Below are 25401 nucleotides of genomic sequence, written 5' to 3'. Positions count from 1 at the left end.
GATCAGCAGCAGCACATCTGTATCAGGAGCCTATCCAGATGTTCCTCGTGGCTCTGCAAAGCTCAGTATCTAGGCCATAGCTTGTGTTCTCGCTTTTCTGCACCGCCCCCCCAGCTGACCTGAGCATCCGCAGCAACATGGGAGATTATCATCCGGTGCTCTGCTGCTTTCTATGGGCTGCCAGGTTTGCTGACAGCGTGTTCCTCTGTCTGAAATGAGATCAGATGTGGCAAAGCTCATTGCCTCCAGTCTGCTGAGTTTTGAAAGCACAGGAGTTGTGGGGGGACAGTTTTTGTGTGTCAAGCAGGACAGTTAAGGGTGGCTGTTAGTTTCCTCCCTGTCCCCAGGGGTTTGCTCTTAATTGGACAGTATGGTACCTGCTCATAGTTTCTGCAGAGAGAAACCAGAGGCTGGATAGTTGCTGTGTGTATTCAAAGAAAGAGTGTGTTTAATGGAAGAGCTTTAGCATAAAAGCGTGCTGGAAGTTGCAGTTGGAGCTGTCATGAATCGCACACAAACACACACACACACACACACACACACACACACGGGTTGTCTTGATGCCTCTATACTGTGAGAGGGGATAGTTCATGCAGCGAGCAAGCTGTCACTTGCTGGTAATTGGGCAACTGGTGGCTTAATTGAAGACAGACAGAGCCTCTTACTCAGGCAGGTGAAAGGGAAAAAAGGAAGAAGAGAGGAAAGTGAATTGGGCTTCCAGGCTCCTTGCTCCCCTTCAGGGCTCCCTTACCTGCTATGCCAACGCTAAGCACAGCGAGGGCGATTCTGGAGAGATCAGGGCTTTCTGCTACTTGCTCTGACTGGGCCTTGACTGGAAAGGGCTGGGGTCACCCAGAGTTGGCTCAGTTGGGCAAATGTCAGCCCCCAGATGCCTATGAGGGCTCAAGGGACCAATATTTTTGCTTTGTGCCGGGCTTCCTGGAAGGGCAGGGCCAGAGCTGAGCAAGCAAGCCACAGCTCTTCTTGCTGTCTCCTTTAAAGTGGAGGGGGGCAGCCTGCATAAACCTGCCCATACAAGTCGTAACGAGGGTGGTATGGGGAATCGTAGAGTTGTAAAGTTGGAAGGGTCCCAAAGGGTCATCCAGTCCAACCCCCTGCAATGCAGGAATCCCAGCTGAAAGGCCATAGCTCTTTGCTAGAGCCTGGCCTGCAGAAAGGCCCCGCATTCAATCCCTAGCACCTTCAGGGAGGGTGGGGAAAATGCCTGTCTGAAAGTGAGGAGAACCTTTGTTAACTTGGGCCCTTCCAGATGTTTAGGACTGTGACTCTCCTCAGCCCCTGCCAGCATATCCTCTTGGAGTCCAGAACATCTGGAGGGCATCCTGTTGGGGAAGGCTAGCGTAGGGCAACTTCCTGTGTTGCTAACCAGCCAGGTGGGGCTACCTATTGGCTGCGTGCTTGTTCTTCTTCCTTGTAAAGGGTGAACTAGGAGAGACACACACAGAGTTTGTACCCAGAGCCCTCCTGGCACTGCTGTTCCAAGTCTGCAGTGGTTGCTGCAGGCTCAGCTGCAGGTGGAACTTGGCCTGTCCAGCCGTGCTCAGTTGTCTTGGACCCAGATAAGTGGTTTCTTGTTCCCCGTGATACTGCAGTTCCAAGCTCCTCATAAGCACAGCCATCATCCAGAACTCCTGGCTTTGGGGGACAAGAGCCAATTCGTGCTGGCTGTGCAATATTCCTTGGACAACAGCATGCTTTGTTCTCCATTTCAGCATTTCTTAAATGTTCCCCCGTTTTTCTGAAGGAAAGTGGGGCAAAGCATTGGAGTGGCCTCTTATGCAGGTTCCTTTGTTGTGAAAAATGAAAGTAGCTTGAAGGCTTCTTTCTCCCTTATCTGCAGCCGAAATATTTAACAACCTGAGAGTTAAAATGCTTGAGGTTGGAATAATCAACTGACATCCTCTTTTTTCTTTTACAGTAAAGAAAGCGAAGCTCCAGGGGCCACCAGGTGAGCGCAGATTTTCTTCTGCCCAACAAGTCTGCCTGCTGACATCCGTGTTCTTGCAATTGCCTCTTGGCTGGCTCTCTGCTGTGGTGCATGGCAGGAATTTTCTAGCTTCCGAGTGTCTGGCCTGTTTCTTCCCTGTTGCTAGAGAGGGTTGAATTATGCAGTTCCTTCTAAAATCCAAAATGGTTGGACAAAATAACAACAATAAATTTATTAGATTTATATATCTCCCTTCATACAAAGAGCTCAGGGCAGTTCACAAGATAAAATAAAACCATGCCCAGTTATAGGTCTGACTTTGGCCACTGAAAAGTCTCAAGAGCTTCTGAAGCAGCTTCACCAAAGCATCAAGATACAGTGGTACCTTGGTTTCCGAACACCGAAAACTCGAAAGTAAATGCTTCCGTTTTCAAACGCATTTTGGAAGTTGAACGGCTTCTGCTGAGTTTCTCCCCCAATTTCTCTATTGAATTTGCAGACCACCCTTTGCACCTTGGTTTTCATTTTTTTTAAATAAAATTTTTATTGATTTTCCAACATATATTATAACACATTACAAGTGACAATACAAAAACAAACAAACATATAAACATGTATAATTTCATAACCTTTTTTTCCTTATACCCAATTTCGACGACTTCCCCATGCCTCCCTTTTCTGCATCCCCATTTTAAACTTTTTCAGCAACCCCTAATCTCAATTACTTATAATTCACTTTCTTTAACCTTTTTCTCTTACCCAATCATTTATCGCTGCAAATCTGCTTTACATTACCCATGACATTTTAGCACTCATTAATTTTACAGCAGTTCTTAAGATAAAGTTTAAATTTCTTCCAGTCTTCTTCCACCGTCTCTTTTTCTTGGTCACAGATTCTGCCCGTCATCTCAGCCAGTCCATCTCAGCACATTGGTTTTCAAATGTTTTGGAACTCGAACAGTCTTCCGGAACAGATTACGTTCAAAAACCAAGGTACCTCTGTATAAGGAAGTTCCAGGAGTGTAAGGCAACCACACTTGGGAGCCTTGGAGTATTAAACTGAAGCAGCTTCACTTTGCTATCAGCAATGAAAGCAGCTTGATTTCTTACATTTCAATGGAAACTGAGCTTCATCGTTGTTCCAGGCAATGAGCAGATTCCACCCACCACCCTTGACTCCTCGCAGTTCTTAACTCATAGCTAGTGTTTCTTATTGTGTGAAGCCTTTTTCAGTCATTGGGGCCAGATCACGAAGACCAAGGAGGTGGCAGTGGAAATTTCTCTTCTGCCCCTGCTCTCCTGACATCTTCTTCTTCTGCTGAAGTGCAGCTGGTGGGAGTTGTTTTCTTTCCACCAAATACCATGTGCTGGCAAGGAGGAGTTTGAGACACTTACCCTCAGGTGAAACAACTCTGCTTCCTCTCTAGATAAATTCAATACGTATGTGACCCTGAAGGTGCAAAATGTGAAGAGCACCACTGTTGCCGTTCGAGGGGACCAGCCATGCTGGGAACAAGACTTCCTCTTGTAAGTGAACGCTGTGGGTCGAGGTCACGCCTGAAATGGGAGTGGTGCCGTCTTGCCAAGTGTTGATTTTGTCCCTCAACTAGCTGGGGGTAGCGAAGTTCCACCAACCGAGTTACGGGAAAGCGAGTATTTATGTTAAATTCCATACAGGGAGGATAAGATGGGAGAAATTGGGAAATTAGGAACTTTAAACATGTTTTTTATCTTGGGAAAGAGGCAAGAGAGGAAACACCATATTGATAGGTTAAATTGCATGATCACTGTATTGAAAAAGTAATGCTGGAGGGGTTTCAAAGATTGGATATGATTGTATTTATGGCATATGGTGTCCCTTTCCTTCCAAGAGCATTGTAAGTATTGTATTTCTTTTGAATGTTAATATTGTTGGTACTCTGAAGACTTTTACTTTCCTTTGAGGTTTAAATGCGTATTAAATTGTTGATATTAGTAATTTATAATTAAAAAAACCAAAAACACTGAAAGCAGAAGCATTCGCCTTTCTCTGCCTGTTTGTTGGGAAGTTGCTAAGGTGTTGCTTGAAAACACATGTTGCTCTTTGTAATACCTTTCCTGGGCCTCTCCACACAGACATCATCCCCTTCCCAACAGCACACGCTCTTAGGGAGGTATCCAGTGAAACAGATCTGCTAGCGTAGGGCATTTGGGCTGTGCAACAAAACTGCCCCTCCCTCGCCTCTCCCCTCCCACCGAGGTGGTAGAAGTTGCATTGAGCAAGCAGAAATTCTTGCAGCAGCGGATCTGCTTCTTTGGATCCTGCCCTTGGTCTACTTAAAGGGGTGGCGATTCCTTGCAAATGTGCAAGCTTAGGCACAAAATAAGGGGCGGGGATGATCACAGGGGGAGAAAGGGATCTGTCAGGACTGTGAACTTGGGTTTTAAAAGAAGTGGAGCAATCTACTGTGGCTCAGGCTACCATGTCGTAGAGTCCTTTGTCAGAGGTAACTTCAAATTGTGCGTTGAGATTTGGCTAGAGGAGCATCTTGCAGTCAAGCCCAGCAGGCTTTGACTTGTGGTCCTGAATAGACCTCTAGTGGCCGAAATGCATCTCTGCAGTTGTCTGTGCTGAGGCTGGCAGCCAGAGAGAGGCTGGTCATCCTCCTCCTGTCTGGGGGATCCCAGGAGATCCTCCTCTTGGTCTGGCTTGACCTGCAGCTGAAAGACGGTTGCTATTTAGATTAAAACAGGGACAAGGCAGTCAGTTGGGAAGCAATCAGAATGCACATTAAAAAAAAAGGCGAAAGTGTGGGTCCAGTTTCCCCCAGCTGCTTATGTGTTGTGTCTCTTTTCCTCCTTTGCAGCGAGATCAGCCGCCTGGACCTGGGCTTGATTGTGGAAGTATGGAACAAAGGGCTGATCTGGGACACAATGGTTGGGACAGCGTGGATTGAGCTGAAGGCCATCCGGCAGTCGGATGAGGTCAGTAGACCTTCAGAGCCGAGAGAGCTGCTCTTTAGCCCCCTGGGATTTCTGGGGTGTTTGGGGGTGGCGGTGAAGAAATGGCAGAGAGCTTTCCTTGTGCCGTTTGGCTGCATCTGTCTAGTATCCAGCATGGTGTTGGATCACAGTTGCCATCACCCCTGAGTGGCTGGGCTGATGGGAGTTGGAGTCCGACAACATGTGGAGTCTTTCTGGCCTCTTTCTCCTTCCTCATCTGTACTGAAGCAAAGGCTAGCATGGACTTCTCATGCGACCCAGCCAGGAGATGGAGATGTTGCATACTTCTTCCGCACAGCATTGTTGCCAGACCCAGAAATTATGGAATCCTTTCCTAAAGCTCCCCTCACCCCTTGACTTCAGTCACAACTGATCGAGGCAGAATGACCGCTTAAGGCATGCAAGGAAAAGTAATCTAGCACCACACTCTGAACTATCTTCTAAGGCTATAAGTGGAAACGCTGCTGTTCATTTTTTTTAAAAAAGAAAGGCCCGTGAATTAAAGCAGACCTCTTGGTTCTTCTTCTCAGAGCCCATTTAGGCCAAGAGGGTTTCTGTCGACTGCAGAGGATGGTTTGTCTCAAGCTCTGAGTCCGCAGGTGAAAGCCGTTCTGTAATTCTGCCACAGCAAATGAGCAGGATTTTGTTCAGCGGCACACGGCTTGTTCTCTACCGTATACATATTTTGTTTTTAATAGATGATTTGCTGCTTTGGGGGCGTTTGGACTTCCAAAAAGCAGCAGTAACTAAATTGTAGCAGCAACAGCACTCTGGTGGTCTCTTTGACGTATTCTGTAGAAGCTTGAATTCCTCCAAAAGTTCAGACCATTTCCTGATGTGGTTTGGAGTTGCCATATCAATTCCCTCTTGCAGAGGTGGGGGGACCTAGTCAGACGGTTTTGCAAATTGATTTGATGTATTTGTAAAGTTTTTTAGCTTTTAATTTTACATTTAAAATTTTACAGTTTTTTGTGATGTGTGTTTTATAAATGATCTAAATGCATGTTCTTGTGCCTTTCAGCACTTTGGGGGCTGCTGCATATGGGGTGATAAAATAACAGACGTGAGAAGAGTGGGAAGGTGGATGGGGAGATATTTCTGGTCAAGTTGCTGATGCCCTTTCTCTTTCCAGGAGGGCCCTGGGGAGTGGTCTACCCTGGAAGCTGAGGTCCTGATGAAGGGCCATGAGGTCTGTGGCACCAAAAACCCAACACCTCACCAGATTTTGTTGGATACAAGATTTGAGTTGCCTTTCGGTGAGTGCAAATGACTTTCTGCCCTCCCCCACCATCCTCTGTGAAACTCAAAGACTCCTCTTTCCTCTTGCTGCCCTGATGTGGGTCCACCGTGAGGGTCTTTTCTTAGTGGTGGTTTCCTTCCAGGCGTTCGCTCCAATTAAACCAGGCTTACGGTGCTGTATAGGGGAGGACAATTTTGGAGCCCTGAGGTTTTCTTGCAACACAGCATTTTCCATAAGTGGGGTGGGTGGGTGGTGCTTATTTCACATTGCCTAGCAACCAGTAATCTTTATTCAAAGTCATCAGACTGCTGAATGCAACTAATAGAAGGAAACTTGAAGGTCCTTTAGTCCAGCCCCTATTATACAGTTTCTGAATTTGTTTGTAAAGTATGATTGGTAATTCTGAACGGAGAATTTTGCAAATAATGCAAGTAACAGTAGTATCCTTTTTGAGGAGGGCCAGTCCACTCTCTTCCTATTTGGGGGTTTGTCTGTGTCTGTGGAGGGGGGATGGGGCCTTTCAGGCAAACTTTGAGAGGGAGAGAGGGCACAAATTTGGCTTGTGTTGCTTCTGGGGAGGAGTCCTCTCTGCGGCCATTGTAATCCCCCCCCAAAGAAAACCCACTTCAGGGCCCAAACTGCAGGCCAAGAAATGCACCCCCCAAAGCAGCCTCACTGAGGCTGCCACCTTGGATGCCCGTTTTACTGGACCATTTCTTTGTACAGTGTAACGGCTGTTGCCACACAGGCTTTAGCTGGCATAGTTTGGCTCAAAAATGATTCCTTTAGTGGGACATTCCTCGCCCTCTTAGCTGTTCAGAACGGTGCACAAGTTGTAAATGGTCTGAATTGTGTGCCTCCCCCTCCAGGAAAGGTTTCTGCTGTTGCAGGGGAGCCATATCTTCCAAGAACGTGCAATGATGCTTTTCAGATACTATTATAATTTCATGCTTAAAGAAATACGAGAAGGCTACTTCTGCTTAAGGAGTTTGAGAACCAGTGAATGCCGTGATGGGCTCTCCGGGACAAAAAGTAGGACCCTTTCCAGCCTCAGCATCCCAGGGCCATGTGCCTTTCATGGTTCCTTGCAGGTGCAGGAATGATGTGCTCTCAGGATAAAGATTGCATCAATGTTGAAAGAGCTTTAGCGTTGTGGATCCCACCTTGGTCACTGTCCTTCCTTTCAACTTTGAGTATGAGATCACTTCTCTCTCTACAGCAATATCCCACCATCCCCCCCCCGGGGGGGGAGATATATTTAGAAATCTTGTGTTTCATTTCCCAGGTGAAAGAGCTCCTCTCCTATGTGATAAAATGGACTTGGAAGAAGCGGTATACCTGTGTGTTTGGTTCAGCATGTTTATATTCATGGAGTGAGCTTTGGGTTCAGATGGCTTTAAAAGCTCTCCCACAAGCCATTTCCAAAGTTGCTCAAGGCTTTCTTTGATGACAGAGAGAATATAATGACCTGGTGTGGAGCTGTTGCATGTTTGTGGTGGTGTTTGCGAAACGAATCGTCTTATCTCGGATAAGATGCCCAGAAGCATGCTATGGGAATGGCTCCCTGAAGCCAGGATGTGACAGGCCCTTGGCAGTCCCCTCCGCTCTGCCTGGGCAGTGCAAGACAGGGACACGTCTGAGGACGAGGTTTCCATCCCTTTTTGGAAGCGGAGTTCTTGACTGTGTCGTTGGGCATGTCAGTAGTTAGCTCTGTTCTGGCTGGGGCTGGTGGGAGTTGTAGTCCGACAGATCTGGAGGCCTCCATCTTGGGGACGACTGAGTTAGAGGCGCCTTGGTTAATGGGGACGGGGTGACGTTTCGGAGCTCTGTGCAGTCCCAAACCTCCTTCTGGTACCTGCAGAGTGCAAGAGGTCTCTCCTGGCCCAGCACTCTGCTTCCAACTTAACCTGCCAGAGTTTTCTGGGAGATTTTCCAGGCACGCATAGTTCCATCACCTGCTTGAGGCACAGGCATGCTTCCCTTTGGGCCATGGATTTTGTGTTCTCCGCTTTTCATCTCCAGCCTCCCTGCCTTTCCTTTCCCCCCTTAATCAGAGTTCCAAACATTCTGGAATTGAAAAAGCCAGCAAGAGACTTAACTTTTATGTTGCTGGATTTGTGATGTTTCCATTCAAGGAGACCTCTGAGCCACAGCTGTTTTTCTGCCTTGCCTCTGCAGTCGGTTGTGTTTTGCCGCCTCCTGTTTCTTGGTCTGATCTGAAAAGTGGGGAAAGTATGAAACATTAATTGAACCTAATTCGCGCTTGTTGACACCGTGCCTGCTGTTGCTGCCGCCCTCATTGTTCTGACCCCTGGCCCTCCTCTGCCTCCACCCTTGGCCAGGAAGTCGTGCTCCTCCTTCCCCTTGGCTCTTGGCAGTGTGCGCCTGCCTCACCTGCTGACACAGTTCCGTTTCTGTAATCTGACTGTGCAGCTCGCAAGGGTCTGTCCACCATTCCTTCTCTTCTCAACGAGCCCAAGAAAGCCTTGTCGTTTTTACAGCTGAGGTTTATGTGTGTGGTTTTTGTTTCTATTCTGAATTGAACCAGCATCCCTGGTCATGTGCTGTTCTGCGTAAGCATGCTCTGCTTTTAAAAGTACATGCCTGGCCCTATGGATGTTCTGGGACGCCCAATGCTGTGGCATTGTTGAGGCTGGGCAGCCGTGGAATTGGGTGGGAAGATTCTGGGGCCCCCATGTCAGAGCAGAATATGCATATAATATTTTGGGGAACGGGGATGGGAGCAGACACCTGATTATTCTGCTGTCTTGCAGACATCCCGGAAGAGGAAGCCAAATACTGGACTCAGAAGTTAAAGCAGATAAACTCCTTGGAGGAAGATGATGAGGTGGGTGCGCTTTGCTCTGCTCTGCTCCAGGCACACTCCTGCCTTGGGACCTCTTGCTGGAGTCTGGCCAAATGCCCATAGGGGGCTTCTGGGGATCTGGATAAGGTACAATTCGTGATTTCAGCCAGGTGCCCCTATGCTGGAATGCTGCCCATTGAACAGACATTCCTACAGGCAGGAGGAAGGTTAGTCCAGGACTGTTCTCCCCCATGTATAGCAGGCCAGGTGCCAGGGAGAATTGGCTGCCCTTTCTGGTGGGGGTGAGAGTATTTGTTCGTGCATTATCGGACGTGGCAAGTGAGTGGCCTCGGTCCAGTATACCTGAAGGAGCGTCTCCACCCCCAGCCTGGACACTGAGGTCCAGCTCCCAGGGCCTTCTGGCGGTTCCCTCACTATGAGAATCAAAGCTACAGGGAAGCAGGCAGAGGGCCTTCTTGGTAGTGGCACCCGGCCTGTGGAACGCCCTCCCACCCAGCCAGCTGTGCAGGCTGACTTTCCATTGCACCATCGGATAAGGCAAGATGAGCCACCACTTTTGAAAGCGGCAGGTTAACTGAAGGCGTTCTTTGGTTCTCCAGTTATTTATTAGAAATACAGGGGAAGAATGGGGGGGGGGAGTAACCAAGACCCCAAGGAAAACTCCTGTTTAGCAACCAAACAAAAGCCCACTGAATCCTGGGACCGTGTTGGCTGAAAAGAAATCTCAAGGTGTTGCTTCATCTCTGCAGAGTGCATGCATGCAGGTGGGAGAGGTGGGGGCAGGATTTCTGCCTGTTGTGCAGCTTTCCAGGCCATTGGTCTTCTATTGGTGGGTTGGGACCCATTGCTAAGAAGTGGCCTGATCTAAGGTGGCAAATACAGAAGGAAATGGCTCCCCCGATGCACCTGTGGGTTTAAGGTTGGTCCCTGGGTCTGAGAAGGTGGAAGACCACTGTTCTCGCGCTACCCTGTGCCCTCAATAGTTCCTTGCATTTTTATTTAATTTAAATCATTTATGTTCTGCCTACCCAATGCGCAGGGCGGTTCACAGCAAAGATTAAAACAGTATAAAAACTGTACAACAAAGTTTGGCACCACCAGAGTCCCAGTTCCTGCTCATTCATTTCTGTTTCTTTTCCAGTCCTGTTCCAAATCTAGGCAGGGCTGCACAGGAGAAATCAAACTCAGATTGCAAACACTTGGGGGGGAAAGTGTTTGGGGCTTTGTAGCGACCGAGGGGGACCCTGGAGCAGGTGCCCGGAAGCTTTGGCGTGAAACAGGGCAAATGTTTCTTTGGGAGAGGGGAGTGTTTGATGTCATGGAAGAGGAGGAGAGTGCCCCTAAATGAGAGAGCCCCTGTCTGCTGAAAATCCTTTTACTGCATTCCTCATCTCTACCCATTTCCCCCCTTAGCATTCCTTTGCGGAAGAGGTCCAGAAGCAGCCGCTGCCCACTGCTGCCTCCCAGTGTTGTAAGTGAGAAATGTTAAGTTGCTCGTATTTCAGTCCTTCAGTAGGTTGTTGTGCTTTGCTTTCTTTCTGCAGTAGAACAAAGTGTTTGCTGACTTGTCAGTACTTCAGAACCCTGACAATAATGATCCCTGTGCCAGCCCTGTCTGTCTGGGTCTCTCTCTCTCTCTTGAAGAAGAGGAGATTGGATTTGATATCCCGCCTTTCACTCCCTTTAAGGAGTCCCAAAGCGGCTCACATTCTACTTTCCCTTCCTCCCCCACAACAACTTGGTAGTTGCATTCAGACATGGTGTTCGCCTGTCCTTTGTACTGTGGTTTGGAGAGTGCGATGTCTCAGTGCAGCCAACTGGGTTCAAGGGGGCCCGTGGGGCAAAGGCAGAAGCTCCCCTTGCCAAGCCCTTTCCTTGCTGCCAGCAGCATTCTTGGCCTTGCAAGTCTGGTCAGGCTTGAAGCCGCCCCCCCCCGGCTGGCCACTGCAGGGCCCCCCTGTGTCGCATGGCAATGGGAGCCGAAGTGGACTGCCTCCTAGAAGGGCCGCTCTCTTGCTCAAAAAACTGGACCCCTTGGGCCAGGTGTCTTTCAGTGTGTGGACAAGACTGAGTTTTCTGGTGGAAATGGGAGCATAACATCCAAAATCAAATAACAACCTTCTGCATGCAAAGCCTTGATTCTGCATCAGCATCAGTGGCCTGGTTCATGCTTCTCTGTAGCCCAGCATAGAATAAACGATGGTTTGCCATGAGGGAGAACCCATGCTCAGTCCTGCCTGCTTCACTCTGCCCCCAACTGGAGCGCAGAAGTGAGACCGCCTGTCTTACTGTTGATGTGTGAAGCAGCACTTGAGGGATATTTTCCTCCAAATCACAACTGTAAGCCAAGCTTTGCTCGCTGCTCATTTGAGATAAGCCGCCGTTTGTTTCTAACTGTGGGTCACTGTCAGATGCTTCCATTGTCAAGCCAGGAGCTCCAAGTGTCAACCATGGCTCCTTCTGCAAGCCAGGGTGCCCCTATTCCCAGCCCTTCCCCATGCCCTGGGGAGATGTGGGGCTGGGGGGATCTCAGTGCTTACTGCAGGGCGTAGGAAGGGGTGAGGGCAGTTCTGTTGCTTTTGTCAAATGCTAGCAAAGAAAACGGAACAGATCCAGCTTTCCCTTCCTAAGTGGTGTGCCAATCTCCAAGGCTTTGCATATCTGAACTGCTCTCCTCCACTGAAACCTGGTAAGACTTGGTACTCAGAGTATTACATGTTGCCGGTTGCTTATCCACTAGGCTGATTAGAGGCTCTCTTCAAGAAGGTTAACATTAGGAATTGTTAATTACCCTGTTGCTGGACAAGCAAATTAAATATCTAGTAGCTTAATTACTTTTCTAATATCACTGAGTGGCATTGTATAAACTCACTATTCAAGTATTTATTAATTTTTTATACCACTTAATAGGAATAAAAAATTCCAAGTGGTTTACATGGAAACTTTACAAAGCAAGTATTTGTGTGGGGAGATTCCCCCCCCCCCCGTTTTAAACTGACTTGGATTGCACAGGATTTGGAGAAGGACATTGACTTAATTGCATATTAAAGTCCATGTGCGACTGAGCAGCAGAGCCAAAGGGCTTGCAGTTCTCTGCATTAGTGCAACTGGGCTGCGCAGCTCTAAGCCCTGCAGGGCTGGAGATCATCCTCACTAGGCCTCAGGATGGCAAGTGGGCACAGGACCAAGCTCTGCAGTTCATTACAAAGGCTCCATCCAGTTGTGCGCTGGGCTCTCTGCAGCTGCCGCAAAAGGCCTGCATGATGGAACAAGGAGTTGGGGGAGATGCCTTGCCCTTCAGCTGTGCTTGACTACAACTCCCATCGTTCCTTGGCTGAGACGGATGGAGAAGCCCAGACTAAGAGGGGTGTATGTGTTTTAGTTTCCTTATTTTAAAAGCCACAGTCACAAAATATTCCCTATATTTTCATGCATGGAAACGCACCTCCTAATGTCAGAAAATATCAAGTTATAGAATTATAGAGTTGGAAGGAACCCTGAGGGTCATCTAGTCAAAGCCCCTGCAATGCAGGAATCTCAACCAGAGCATACAAGCCCTTCCATCACTTGGAGCAAGCGTGTTTTCCGCGGCTCTGGAGGGTAGGACTTGAACCCATGGCTTCAGGTTACAAGTAGGAGATGAAGAAGAACTTTCTTACAGCAAGAGCTGCTGGACAGTGGAAGGGGCCTCCTCTGGAGGTGGTGGACTCTTCTTCCTCAGAGGTTTTTAAGCAGAAGTTAGAGGGCCATCTGTCTTGGATGCTTGAGTTGAGATGCCTGCATTGCAATGGGATAGACTGGATGACCTTTGGAAGTCCCTTCCAACTCTACGATTCTATGGTTTTTCATTATATATGATTAAATTTAATTCTTTTTCCCGTTTTGATTTTATCAAATGTATGCCATTATAATCTGCTTCTAGTAAAAACTTAAATATTTTAAATAGCTAGCCTATTTGTTGCTTAGATGTTGGAATTTTCTCAAATCGTTCAAATAAATTTTTTTGAAAATGCACCACTCCATGTGGGGGCCCTGCCAGCGCTACAGTTCTATGGTTCTCTGATCTGGCACAACCATTCCTTGAACTGTGAAGTCTTTGGACGTTGTCTGCTGCTTTTTCTCCAGGAGGAGTCCTCAGGCCGAGGTCTTGAGGCCTCTCTTAGCACCGGGAAGAATTTCCTCCCTAGCCGGTAGGAGGACATTGAGCAACTGCTCTGTCCACGCTGGCCGTTTGCAACATGATAAATGCATCGTGCAATGATAAGTGAAATGTCATGCTTGTACTTTCTCTAAATAAGCTTAGCAGAAGGCTTTGCGGGAGCAACAACAGGGGCAGGGCAGGAAGGAAGGGCAGCTCGCTGTGGCCGCAGGAAACGGGCAGGGCTGCTGCAGAGGAGCCGTGAGCGCCCAGGAAACTGACCTCACGTGTCGCTTGGAAGGTCCGATGCTCTCTGAAGCGGCTAATGCGCAGGATCTTTATTTTCGGTTATGGAGCTGATTTTTTAAATAGCTGTACAGTGGTAAAAAAAAATATCCTGCTGTGTGAATAGTCTTAATCTTATATAAAAAGAAGAAGTTGGAAACATCTTGTTAGAAAATCGCTTCTGTTTGCCAGAGAGAGAAGAGGCCAACTGGCAGATTGCAAAGCAACTTCATGTTTTTTGCTCCAGGTTTAAAATACCTATTTTTGAAAGTTCTGTTGCTCACCGAAGCAGGTGCTGGCTTATGCGCAGAGCGCTCCCAAGATCTTCCAGAGGGACTCGCGCATGTTGGGTTTCATCCTCAGAATTCAAGGGGCTTCCTCCCTCCTCGAATGGGAAAGGTGCAGGCAGCTGCAGCCTCTGCTAACCCACACCCCAGGGTGCCCTCACCTGTTTGAGTGTACAGCACACATCTCAACATATTCTGTTCATGGACTGATCAGACCAGGAGCAATGGCAGCACATGTTTGAGGCCTATATTATTATAATTACTATATATTTATTTATACACCTCCTTTTTCTCTGAACTCAAGGTGGCTTCCTGATAAAAATAAGAGCAGCTAAAATCATAGGGAAGAAAGCATTTAAAAACAATGCAACACTGGTAGAATTAAAACTATATATATATTGCTACATGCCACCCCAATCTCCAAGCAGCACCAGATTCTGGGGGTTCCAGGTGCTTCCCCAGGGTTCGGTTTCCTCCGAATGAGGGACAGCAGAGACTGGGGGGGGTGTCTTTAGGATATATGCTTTATTTGCACATATGTGCAACTTGAGGCTACGATGATGGGGCTTGCAGCATTAGTAGAATCATAGAATTGTAGATCCAAGAGGGTCCTGCTTCTCCCGTAGACACAGCCTTGGATTCCAGCAGAAATCAAGCATGTCTCTCTCTCCCAGGCTTCAGCCTCCAGCCTCTCTCAGCTTTGAGCTCACATGCACCTCAACTCTGGCTTTTGTCCTCCTAACTACCCACGAGTTTGGGAGGGGCCCCCAGGCATTTGCGCTCTGGCACAGAGCCTCTTCCTTTGTTACCTTTATGACCCATACTTAGGGGAGCCCTAACTGGGAGCTGGCCTGGCTACTTCAGTTGAATCCCTGCTGGATCCAGGAATCCGAAGGGACTCAGCCATACAGCCTGTGCTCCCCCCTCAACATTATATAGAAAGCATACGGAAGCAGTCCTTTCCCCCAAAGCCCGTTGGAAGAAGAAAATCTACACTTGCTGGTGGAAGGACAAGGAGGGAACCAGCCTAATGTCTCTAGGGAGGGAATTCCAAAGTCTTTGCAGATTTACCCCAGTGGAGGAACCTGAGAGGGATGTGGAAGGGCTAAGGAAAAACAGGGGGTCTCCTTCCCCCCGCCCCAAGTCATTTCCAAGAGGTTCTTGCAAGTGACCCTTCTCGAATCTAATGGGGTGGACGGTTCGAGCAGCTTGAATCCCTCTGCAGCTCGTATTGCTTTGTTGATTTGCTACTAGGCTTCTGTTTGCAGTGGCTCAGCCGATTTGCCTTTGCATCCAAGCTCACCATCCATGTGTCAGAGAACTGGCAAACTTCTGTTTGCTGGCTGAAGGGTTTTTTTGTGTCTCAGGAGTGCGCAGGCTCCCTGCACCAGCAGAAGTTGGTCCAAGGAACGGTCTTCAGGAGCACCATGAAGCACATAGCCTTTACTAAATTAAATATACGTGTATACACTTTGGACAGCGGTAACATGTGAGTGTTCTTGGTGCTTGCCTCAGGAAAAGCTGTTTACACAGGGGCTTGTCCATGATCTTCGGTTGCTCTGAGTTTGCCAAGGCACTGGCTGTCAGAACCGCTTAGCATTTTTGAAGGCTGGGATTTCCAATCCGTGCTTGTTTCTGGAGGTGTCAACTTCCATTATAATCTGCAGTGAGTCATCTTCCCACTCTTGCAGGCTTGTCTTCTCTACTCAGTTATTCACAACACAAAAATGGTGCAGAAAGATGCTCAGAGTCTCTGAACTTGGTTTCTGCGCTCCTGACTTTTGAGATTCCAATAGTGGCTGTGTTGAAGCTGCCTTTTGAAAACTGGGTGGCCAGTGGCCTGGCATGGAGTTGCCACCATCTGTACATGCTGTGGCCACAAAGTGCTCTGATGCTTGTTCAGCAGCACAGATGTGGCAGCTGGAAGACCACCTGGTGTGGAATGTATCAGAATTTGACGGACGAAACCTCCTGCTTCTGACGTTAGGAAAATGTGATATCCCAGTATTGAAGGCCAGTATTTAGACTGTGCTCAGCAAAGGATTTGTCATCTGCGGGAATGCATCGTTGCACAAACCGTGAATCTTCAGATTCCAACACAGAGAGCCAAAGAGGCTGCCGCTGAGTGATTTTCCATGGTCCCAAATGGTGTAACTGTTTGGAGAAGAATATATAGAACAAATAAGTGCCACTCCCCCCATATCCGTGTGCCAAATAAAGTCCCTGTGGCTGGATAATTAAGTGGAGAGTCCAATATTTGTAGAGACAGATGGCACCTCCGTTTCTTGTTATGGAAGACACAGCCATCTGGTTGTCATGGAGAAGGCTAACAATGCCTGCTGCACTCAGATACCGTTTGCCCGGGGGCTCTCATGGCAGCCAGGTAATGCCTTTCACTTCCAGGAGCACATCGATAGTTCAGGTGTCACCCAACCCAGCCTTGGGAAGTCTGGGCTGGATGCAGTCCATCACTGAAGAATCCTTGGCAGGTCCTCTCCCAGCCGCCTTTTGTCCGGGGGAGAAGGGCTTCTGAGGCAGACCATTTTATTGCAGTGGGATAGATAGGCAATATTGGCCATGGTGGTTTGTTTCTTGGCTGTTTCTTCAGTTCTTCCAGTGAGAGGTAGGAATTCTTCCACATCTGCAGACAGATGGTAGATTTCTTGTTACTTTGCTGCTCCTTATTAGATTTTTACCCCACCCTCCCTTCCAAAAGAGCCTAGGGAAGCAGACAACGAAAAAGGCAAAAATAATACAGATGTTTGGAAGTTTCTTAAATCATCAAGTATCCCTGTGGAACACCCTCCGATCATATGTCAAGGAGATGAGTAACTATATAGCATGCAGGAAACACCTGAAGGCAGCCCTGTATAGGGAAGCTTTTTAAGGTTTAATGTTTTATTATGTTTGTATATATGCTGGAATCCGCCCTGAGTGACTGGGGCAACCCAGTCAGAAAGGCAGGGTGCAAATAATAAAATTATTATTATTAGAACATCCTTCTTAAAAACATCAAATATTATAAAGGGCCTGGAAACCAAGGCCTTATGAGGAACGGTTGAGGGAGCTGGGAACCTTTAGCTTGGGGAAGAGATAGCCGAGGAGGGATCAGATAGCCATCTTCCAATATCTGAAGGTCTGTTACATGGAAGATGGAACAAGCTTGTTTTCTGCTGCTCCAGAGGGGAGGACCTGAACCAATGGATTCAAATGACAAGACAGGATATCCTAACTAAACCTTTTGAAGAACTTTCTGACAGTAAGAGCCGTTCCACAGGAGCCACTACTGAGAAGGCCCTGCAGTGCTTCCGAATACCAGTGGCTAGAGGAGGGCTCTTGCGCTCAGGTCTTGATTGTGCGTTTTGCGCAGGGCAGGCCTGATTCAGCAGGCTCTTCTTCTGTTCTTGTGGCTTGTTGCCACATTGCTAATTTGCGGGTCCTGCCCATAAGTCCCTCAGCCCCACATTGGAGGCAGCACCAAAGGCATCGTAGTGGATGTGGCATTTTCTGTGGGTGCTTGAAATGCACTTATTATTGTTGCTTATTAAATAATAATGTGTATTTTGCTTTTTCTGCTTCTCCTGAGTATGTCACTTTGCCCCGTGTTTTGGAGAGGAATGGAAGCAGGTGAATGGCATGACAGATGTAGGTTAATACACTGCCAAGTCAGCAAGATACTTGTTCTGCTGTAGGCTATACACTCTCTCTTGCAGTGTGGCAGAAGCTGGGGTAGGGAGACAAAATCAGCCGGTACCAAGTGCTGAACTTCTCTTTCAAATCAGTCTTGACGAGGGCAGCTGCTTCTGTGTAGTATGACGGCTGCTAACATGATTCACGGAATAATCCGGATCAGCACAGTGTCTGAATTGGGGTCTGGCTGAGAGGTGCACCAATGCCCCCTGAGCTTTCCTGATGGCCAGGTGAATCCTTTTCAGCCTAGCAGGATCCCCAAACTCTTTTTGTTGCAGAGCTCTTCAGGCACCCAGCATAGAGGTCCTTTTAAAGACATAAGACCCTTTTTGTAAGTCACAGAGTTTTGGGCATTCTCACCATCAGTTTTACAAACTCCAAGGCTTAACTATTTTAACCTTAAAAGGTATTTAAAAGAAGAAGAAAAGTATCTCTGCATAGAAGATGAAAAGAGACATGAAAGTGATTACTTTGCTCCTGAAATTGGCATATAAGTGTAGGAGGCATATACCTTGAGCTACATTATTAGGAAAATGCCAAAATTTAATCTACAGTTTCACCATAATGCTTTCTTAGAGAGGTATAAAGTGGCCATTTTGATCACCAAGTCTCTTATGTAGAGTTATTTGGGCCAGGCTAGGCCCACCTTCAAATCTCTGATTCTTTCCTGAACTGATAAAGGTGAAGGACCCCTGGATGGTTAAGTCTAGTCAAAGGTGACTATGGGGTGTGGCACTCATCTTGCTTCAGGCCAAGGGAGCCGGCATTTGTCCACAGACAGCTTTCCAGGTCATCTGGCCAGCATGACTAAACCACTTCTGGCGCAACGGGACACCATGATGGAAGCCAGAGTGCACGGAAATGCCATTTACCTCCCCGCTGCAGTGGTACCTATTTATCTACTTGAACTGGTGTGCTTTCAAACTGCCAGGTTGGCAGATGCTGGGACACAGCAATGGGAGCTCACCCTGTTGCGGGGATTTGAAACGCCAACTTGATTGGCAAGCCCAAGAGGCTCAGCGCCAGCCATGTCCCCGTTTCCTGAACCCATGCACCTTTAAGTCAGTGATGGAGAACTAAGCTCTTGTGTTTGTCAATTTCCCATAGAAATAGCTAATGGACCACGGAGAATCAATTTCCTAAAGCAGGTAGATTAATTGGGGGAAAGCTCTGAGCTAATGTGAATTACAAAAAGCAGTTAACAGGCTTAGCTGAATCGGTTGCCCAAGAGATGACTGACACCAACTCATTGAGAGCTCTAGCCGTGGCCCAACTGTTTGAGAAGGAGGAGGGCAACAGAGATGGCAAGAGCTCTCCCGACCAAGAAAAAGATAGACGAAGGTGCAGAATTGTTTTTGTTGCCCCACCAGCTGGATTTCAACTAAATACTAGGATGAGCTGGTGGCGTGAGCTGCTTTGAGTGAGAGAGGCTGCCTTGGAAGGAAGGTGATGGACTCTCCTTGGCCAGGAGCTGCCAGGAAGCAAAGCCTCTGCCTTACGAAGAACATCAGGCCTGGCAAAGATTAAACCTGCTTGCTGTTTGTTAGGTGAAACAATGAACATCCCTGATAACTCCAATGCTTGTAGCTTCTGTTTATTTACATGGATACCTGGTTTTCTTCCCTCCTGGAAGGTACCGTGCTTTGGTGGAAAATTTCACAGACGGTCTCCCCTCCAGATACTGGCCAGACTCAGACCTACGTCAGCTATAAACTCCCCCAGGAGCCCAGACGACGAGTGATTGATGAAGGGCCCAAAAGCAGAAATGCAACCTAGGTGTGCTCAGAGACCACTAATCTCCGTGGAAAAAAGGGCGTGGGAAGCCTCCCGCTGCTTGTCGGATTAAACGGGTATTCTTGCAGCCGTGATGAGGCAAGGTGCTGAAGCTCATTTGGGAAGGCTGTGTGCCTTCTCTACCTGAGTTGTCTCCAGACCTGCTGTGCTGTGTTCCTGTGAGCAGGTTTTGCTTGTTAAGTTTGATTAGGGGCTGCCTGCACTCTGCCTGCGGCTCCGACAGACCCACCTCGGCTGCCAGAGAGGAATGACTAATCGGCGCAGCTTCAAGACAGAAAGGGAGATGATAGTTTTCTGAGAGTCCCTCTCTGGGAACATGGCGGCAGCGTTCAGCCCTTTGGATTCCACACAGCCTCCAGCCTTTGCTGTGGTCTCTCCCAGCTCCCCTCCCGATCCTGGCACCATTGAGCCTTCTTTGTAGCATTAATTGGAAGGTGTTGGTCTTTCCAGAAGATCTGAGTCATTTTACAAGGGGGCCTTAGCCAAGCAGGAGGGGGAAGCAAGAAGTATTTCTTGTAAGCTGGACTAGCGACAGAGATGCTTTCTGGCATTTCTCTGCAGAGGTTTGTGTGGCTGGTTTGTAGCTTTTAAACCCAAAGGAACATCATGTCTTCAGGCTCCTCTCGCTGGCGTGTGGGTGGGTGGCTGGAACACAACAGCCCTGGGTGCTTTGAAGACCCTTATTTCAAAGGTCTCCTCTTTGCTTTCTTCACAACCCGTTATAAAAGTATAGATGTGGGATCAATGGCAGTCCAGCTGGCTTCCTGTGCTGCTGAGATGTCGTGCTATGCGATAACTTTTTAGTTTTAGTCACAGGGTTTTGGGGAATAAGCCAACACAAGGCTTTGGAGGAGAGCAGCAAAGATGAGAAATGTTTTCTGTGCCTGACTAGGATGGGGAAAGTCCAGCTTGGAAGAGAAAAGTTGGTGCATCCCGGAGGGTGGGGAAGCTGCTGCTGACCAGAGTCAAGGCGTTTAAAGTTCTGGATTCAAACTCGGGCTTGAGCTGGGGCACAGCTGAGTGGCAGGTCCCAAGTTTGATTCCTGGCACTTCAGTTGAAAAGGATTTTGGGTGGCAGTGCTGTGAAAGGCCTTGGGGAGCTGAGCAGCCTGACTTTGCCTAAGGAGGCTTTGTGCGTTCAGCTGACTCACAGAAGGTGGGATCTCGTTCCCCATGAGATGCTTCGAAGAAGAGACTAGCAATTCCATGGTTTATTTTTTGAGACTGAGGAATCCAGCCATTGCAGGCCTGGCTGGACCTTACAGACCCAACAGATGCATTCCATCTTCAGACTGTTGAAAACCAGGAGCTCAGTTTTAGTAAGCCAATAACCAATTTAATAGCGCCTGGGCTGTCAGATATTTGCTCATAGAACCTCCCCCGCCTTGTTTTGTTAAATGTTTTGTGATGGCAGGTTGGCAAACGTATTACTAAAATGTGACATGGCTGAGATGAAAGACTCTGTGTTGGTGAAGGACTTGTCAAACAATTTACTATCGTTGTGTGAATTTATGTGACCTATAAAAAGCTCAAGCAAGCATTTTTTTTTAACCTCTCCTTCCCCTTTCCTAAAGAAACCCCCAAACCGAACAAACCTGCTATTAATATTTGCTGCTGATCTAGCCCGGTAAGATGAAAAGCTCATGCCCCAGTTGTGTGCTAAGTCATTAGTTTCCTGCACTGTGGATTCCTGTAAAGCCTCTCCCAACCCAGATTTGTTGCTGCCAGGAGTTTGGGAGTGGGAGGACCATCCACCTCTCCTCCACCACTGCCGAAATACTGCCCTGCCAGTTCCTGGAATGGTCTTCCAGTTGTCCATTTTTACCAAATCTCGAAAAGCACATCATATAAAAACAGCTGGGCCATAGGAAAGACAAGAGAAGCAGCTGCTCTTTCAAGAGAGCATCAGAAATACTTGCAAATATTCCCTGGGAAAGGGAGCCCGTGAGCGAAGGGTCCTTAATGCCTGGGTCTGTGTTGGGAAGCAGGGAATGGAAGTGAGGTGACAGTTCTGTATTTTTTCATGCTGTTTTGATTTTAAATTGTATCTGGTTTTTAATCTGTATTTCTGTTCCGGGAAACGACTTTGAGACCCTTGGTGAGAAATCTAAATTTTAAATAAGTATTGGAGATGGTCTCTTTGCAAACAAAAACAGTTCACTATTACAAGTAGTAAATAGTGGTGGTAATTGGAGTAATAAAAGGTTCACACTGTGATAACATTCAGTCATAGGTTTTATTTTCACTTCTGTAAGGTTATTTTGGCACGAAGAAAAAAATATGAAAGAACCACCCCCTCTTTATTTCGGGGTTCACCCCAACTGAAAATCGTTTATGAATAGGTTTAAACTGTGTCTATCCAATGCAGATTTCGGGAGACCTCCCTGAAGGCAGAGTTAGAAATTAAGGGCCAGTTTTCACAATGGAGAGCAGATTCCTCCCAGGATCTGTATTTTGACCTGTCTAATTTGCTTCTAAAAGGAACTGTCATCATTTGGTGTTTGGTGGTGGGCTTGGGACGAAGAGAAGGAAAGCGCTGCACACAAATCGCGGCTGAATTTTGGAGTTCCCCACCACCACATGAGCAATAGCTCCGAAGGCTTAGGCAGTAGATCAGACAAATGTGTAGAGAATAGGTTTATCGTGACTTTTCAATTAACTTCAAGCCCTGCTGGCGAGTTTCCAAGGGGCTCCGGCTGGCCATTGCTGAATGTTTGAGCTTCCCCACAAAGGCAATGCTCACGTAGGGATGGCAACAGAAAGGTCATGAGTTGGTGGGAGAATGAAAAGCGAGGACTTGGAGGGGCTGAGGTGAAGGGATCAGGGTGGGGAGATGGACTCTTACGACTCTCTGGGAATGAGAGCAAGGGGTGTTGCACTGGGCCAGAAGGGGCTTCCTTAAGATGATGACACTGGCCAAGTGGATTTGCCATTTCAACGCTTCACTAAAAACAAGTGTTGTTTTCTGCTGAATGAATGGCTGTACAGTGACCTGCCTAATGTGGGCAGGGTCTGCTTAAGGGATGGGCTGTCCATTAATTCAAAGATTGACTTGGCAATCTTCAATATTCATGTACAATTTTCCATCTTCTCACAAGTTAAGAAGTCTTCAACAGGTGGTAAGTTGCTGAAAAATGTAGGATATTGTCATGGCAAAAATAAACATGTTTTAAATTTTAAGCTTCTGCCCAGCAAACATATCATCAAACCCTTCTCACTTGTCATATTTATCTATACTTTTTCCATTCCTATTTTTTCCTTCCATTTGTTGCATGCAGGCAGCTGGAGTTATTTCGGATGGGGAGAAGAGCAGAGTATGTAACACTTTAATAATAATTTCTTTCTAGTTCTCCGGTTCAGAATTGCTTCCCCATGCTCCAGGCTGAGGATATCTTGGGTATTCATGCATAAGAGTGAAATGCAATCGACCTTCTGCTATTTTTTACTTTGTTGAATTCCGTTATTGTGTGTGCCCATCCTACCATGCCTCTCCCTTGCAATGTGAACTAATGAATGGTACCTTAGAATAGGGATGTTCTCTTGCCTGGTGCCTTTGAGGGCCACGCGGCCTCCCCAATGACCCCCAACACAGCAGCTGCTATGGGTTCCCAATTGCGAAAAACAAAAATGGCTATTGAGCATAAAAGGACAGGCTGCTGATCCATCAGGAAAGGTCTAGAGTGTGTCCTGTTTCTCAGGATCAGGAAAACTGCTGCTCTCCACCCCGGGGGAACCGGACTCAGCCCTGGTCCTCCTTCATGTGTCCAGTGCTTGTATGCATTTCTCCTTCTGTTTGTCATGTGCCCCTCCTCATTAACTCTAGACCCCTCTCCCCCCTTTTCAGATAGATAAGACACCTGTCCATGTTGCAAATTTTTGGTGAAGCTTCAGTTTCCCAGTGTTGCCCAATTGCACCATGAAGAGCGTCTGGGGCCTGGGTTGGGGGGGGGGGGCCAAGCTTTGCTTTCTTGCCCTGCCCCCTTCCTCCAAGTAGGAACTTGTGCCTTTCCCACCAGATGGGTCTTCAAATGCCAGGGTGGGGGGAGGAAGCCAGCAGGCTCAGCCTTCCCTGCCTCCCGCTTGCTCTTTTGAAAGTCAGATCGGCGTGTGGCATTCGCCAAAGTGACAGGCGTGCTCTCCTCCTACCCGTATACCTTGCAGAGCAGTGAGAGGTTTTCACAAAGAATAACAATCTCGCAGTCGAGGAGTCTCTCCCCCTCCTGAGATCCCATAATCCCAACCTCGCCCTCTGGGCTGATTAACTCGGTGCCGTGGGCAGATTGCGGAGGCCACTCTGATGCGAAGCCCTGTGAGCGGTGACATTTGCCGGTGCTGAGGAGCCTGTGCCTGTCTCCTCTACACTGCCTGGCACCGGTGTCCCCATTAATACGGACCGTTGGCCCTTGGGGAGTTTCCCGAGGAACCTGCTCTGCTGAGTTGAGGAGGATTAATTTTCTAACAGGTTGTTGTCAACTGGTGATCTCAAAGCAAGAGGCTTGCGGAGCTTGCCAGGTGTGCGCACCTTGGGGGTCCCAGGTGGCACGAGGCTTGGCCAGTGGGCCTCTTCTGCGCAAGGCTTTAACGCAGGGTGTGCCCATCTGCACCTTCACTTTTGTTCTGCCCTTCTCTTCCACCCTCTGGGATCAGAAGTGCCTTCTTGCGGGAGAGAAGGCAGGTTTCCTGCCAGACCTCTCAGCGGAGCCCCAGCAGTTCTGTGATGGGAGAGGATGTCCCCATCTTCCTCTGTGGCAGCAATGGACCCCTCTCCCCTGCCAAGCGTGGGGTGCAAAGCCACTCTGTTCATCTCCCCGGGGAGCAGCAGGGAAGCAAAGCATTTGGGTGTGCTGTGAGTTTAGCATTGGTTCCCTGGAGCTGATGGAGATTTCTCCCAGCTAGTGTTTCCTCGATACAATGGGGGACATGTGCAGAATGTCCTGCAGCCAGTTCAGTAGCCTCTTTCGCTGCAGAGCAGCCTTCCTCCCGAGCGGCAGTAGTAGCAGCAGCAGCAGCAGCAGCGGGAAGGTACAGGGCAGGCTACTTCTCTTTTTCCAACAAACATCAGATGAGGAAAGGGCAAGCCCTCTATTTCTGGGGAAGCTCTTATCTTTTTTGACAGGATCTACTTTTGTGGACTGCCACCTTGAGACAAGGCTTTTGGCGTGGAGTCGCACTCATCTTGAATGCCTGCTGTTCTCTTGTGGAAGAGAAGACACTTAAAACTCACATTCACACTGCAGCTCTCCCACTCATCCCACCTTGACATTCAGTTGCCTGGATTTCAGGAGGGATTTTTTTTTAAAAGAAAACCTTTCTTAAAGGCTAATGGGGGAGTAATTAGGTTTTCAGTCTCCTTTTCCATGTGAAAGGCAGCCTCCCTTGCTTTGGAGAGAAGCAGGGGGAGAAGACGTAAATGTCTGGCCATAGAATTCTCACAAGCCCTTTAATAATAATAATAATAATAATAATAATAATAATAATAATAATAATAATAAATTAATAGGGAAGCCATAGCCAGAGACCCACCCTCTCTTTTCACTCAACGCCTTTTGCCCTTTTAATATGAGCAGAAGACTGTCTTTCCCAGTAAACCTTTTAAAGTTCTCGCTGCATTGTGCCTCTGTGTTGTGAAATGTGTTTCAAAGATTTGTTGTTCATGAGACATTTGGACCTTTTGAAGAGAAGATGTTCCGCCAGCCCCTCTCACAGTAAGTGCTGTTCCTGTGCTTGCTGGCAAGGTTCCAGGATCAATAAACTGTTGGACTGTAGAAAAGCTTACACACACACACACACACACACACACACACACACACACACTGTCGATTTGTCAGTTATTTTGAGAACACATTGCCTGTAAGTTTTGTCTCCTCTGCCTGGCTCCTCATGCTCCTCATGTCGGCATTAGCTGGGCAGTCAGGCCTGTGGTAGTGGCAAGGGACCCCATGCTAGACACAAACTCAAGCACAACAAATCAAAGGGCTTGTGAAAATGGACAATATTCTGAGACTAGAGCCATGCTTTGTGCTTAAAAATGACCTTGGATTCCCTCTCCCTCCAGCTCTGCTTGGAGGGGACTTTCCTTCCTTTAGTTGCTACTCTAACCTCTTCACCCCTCTTTCTCTTTGCTTCCTCTCTTCCCCCAGCCCAGACTCTGGGTGGTAGTAGCACCCTGGTGAACATGCCGCTGTGGGATGTGAGCCTCTGAGCCCTTCT

At 47.9% G+C, this 25401-nt stretch overlaps 3 protein-coding genes across 9 annotated transcripts in view; 1 reads left to right on the top strand and 2 right to left on the bottom strand.

Annotated features, from left to right (window-relative positions):
- The window catches only part of PIGO (phosphatidylinositol glycan anchor biosynthesis class O), a 110852-nt gene extending 108847 nt beyond the window's left edge, over positions 1-2005 (bottom strand). The window contains exon 1 of the mRNA XM_053408517.1: positions 1997-2005. The gene's annotated coding sequence lies outside the window, so the exon portion shown is untranslated. The remainder of the gene's footprint in view (positions 1-1996) is intronic.
- STOML2 (stomatin like 2) overlaps positions 1-25401 on the bottom strand; it is a 253111-nt gene that overhangs the window by 87215 nt on the left and 140495 nt on the right. The gene's annotated exons all lie outside the window — the stretch shown is intronic.
- Positions 1-25401, top strand: part of UNC13B (unc-13 homolog B) — a 154442-nt gene that overhangs the window by 18701 nt on the left and 110340 nt on the right. For 4 of the 7 annotated variants that reach the window (XM_053408504.1, XM_053408505.1, XM_053408502.1 and 1 more), the window contains exons 2-8: positions 1940-1969; positions 3376-3475; positions 4795-4912; positions 6063-6186; positions 8945-9018; positions 10411-10468; positions 22470-22505. In XM_053408504.1, the coding sequence (XP_053264479.1) occupies positions 1940-1969; positions 3376-3475; positions 4795-4912; positions 6063-6186; positions 8945-9018; positions 10411-10468; positions 22470-22505 (540 nt within the window). The remainder of the gene's footprint in view (positions 1-1939; positions 1970-3375; positions 3476-4794; positions 4913-6062; positions 6187-8944; positions 9019-10410; positions 10469-22469; positions 22506-25401) is intronic. The other 3 variants (XM_053408506.1, XM_053408501.1, XM_053408507.1) reach the window with 2 other exon arrangements.

The sequence above is a fragment of the Podarcis raffonei genome, chromosome 11 (genome assembly GCF_027172205.1).
Source record: "Podarcis raffonei isolate rPodRaf1 chromosome 11, rPodRaf1.pri, whole genome shotgun sequence".
NCBI classification, from domain to species: Eukaryota; Metazoa; Chordata; class Lepidosauria; order Squamata; family Lacertidae; genus Podarcis; species Podarcis raffonei.
This window is presented reverse-complemented; position numbering and strand designations above follow the sequence as displayed.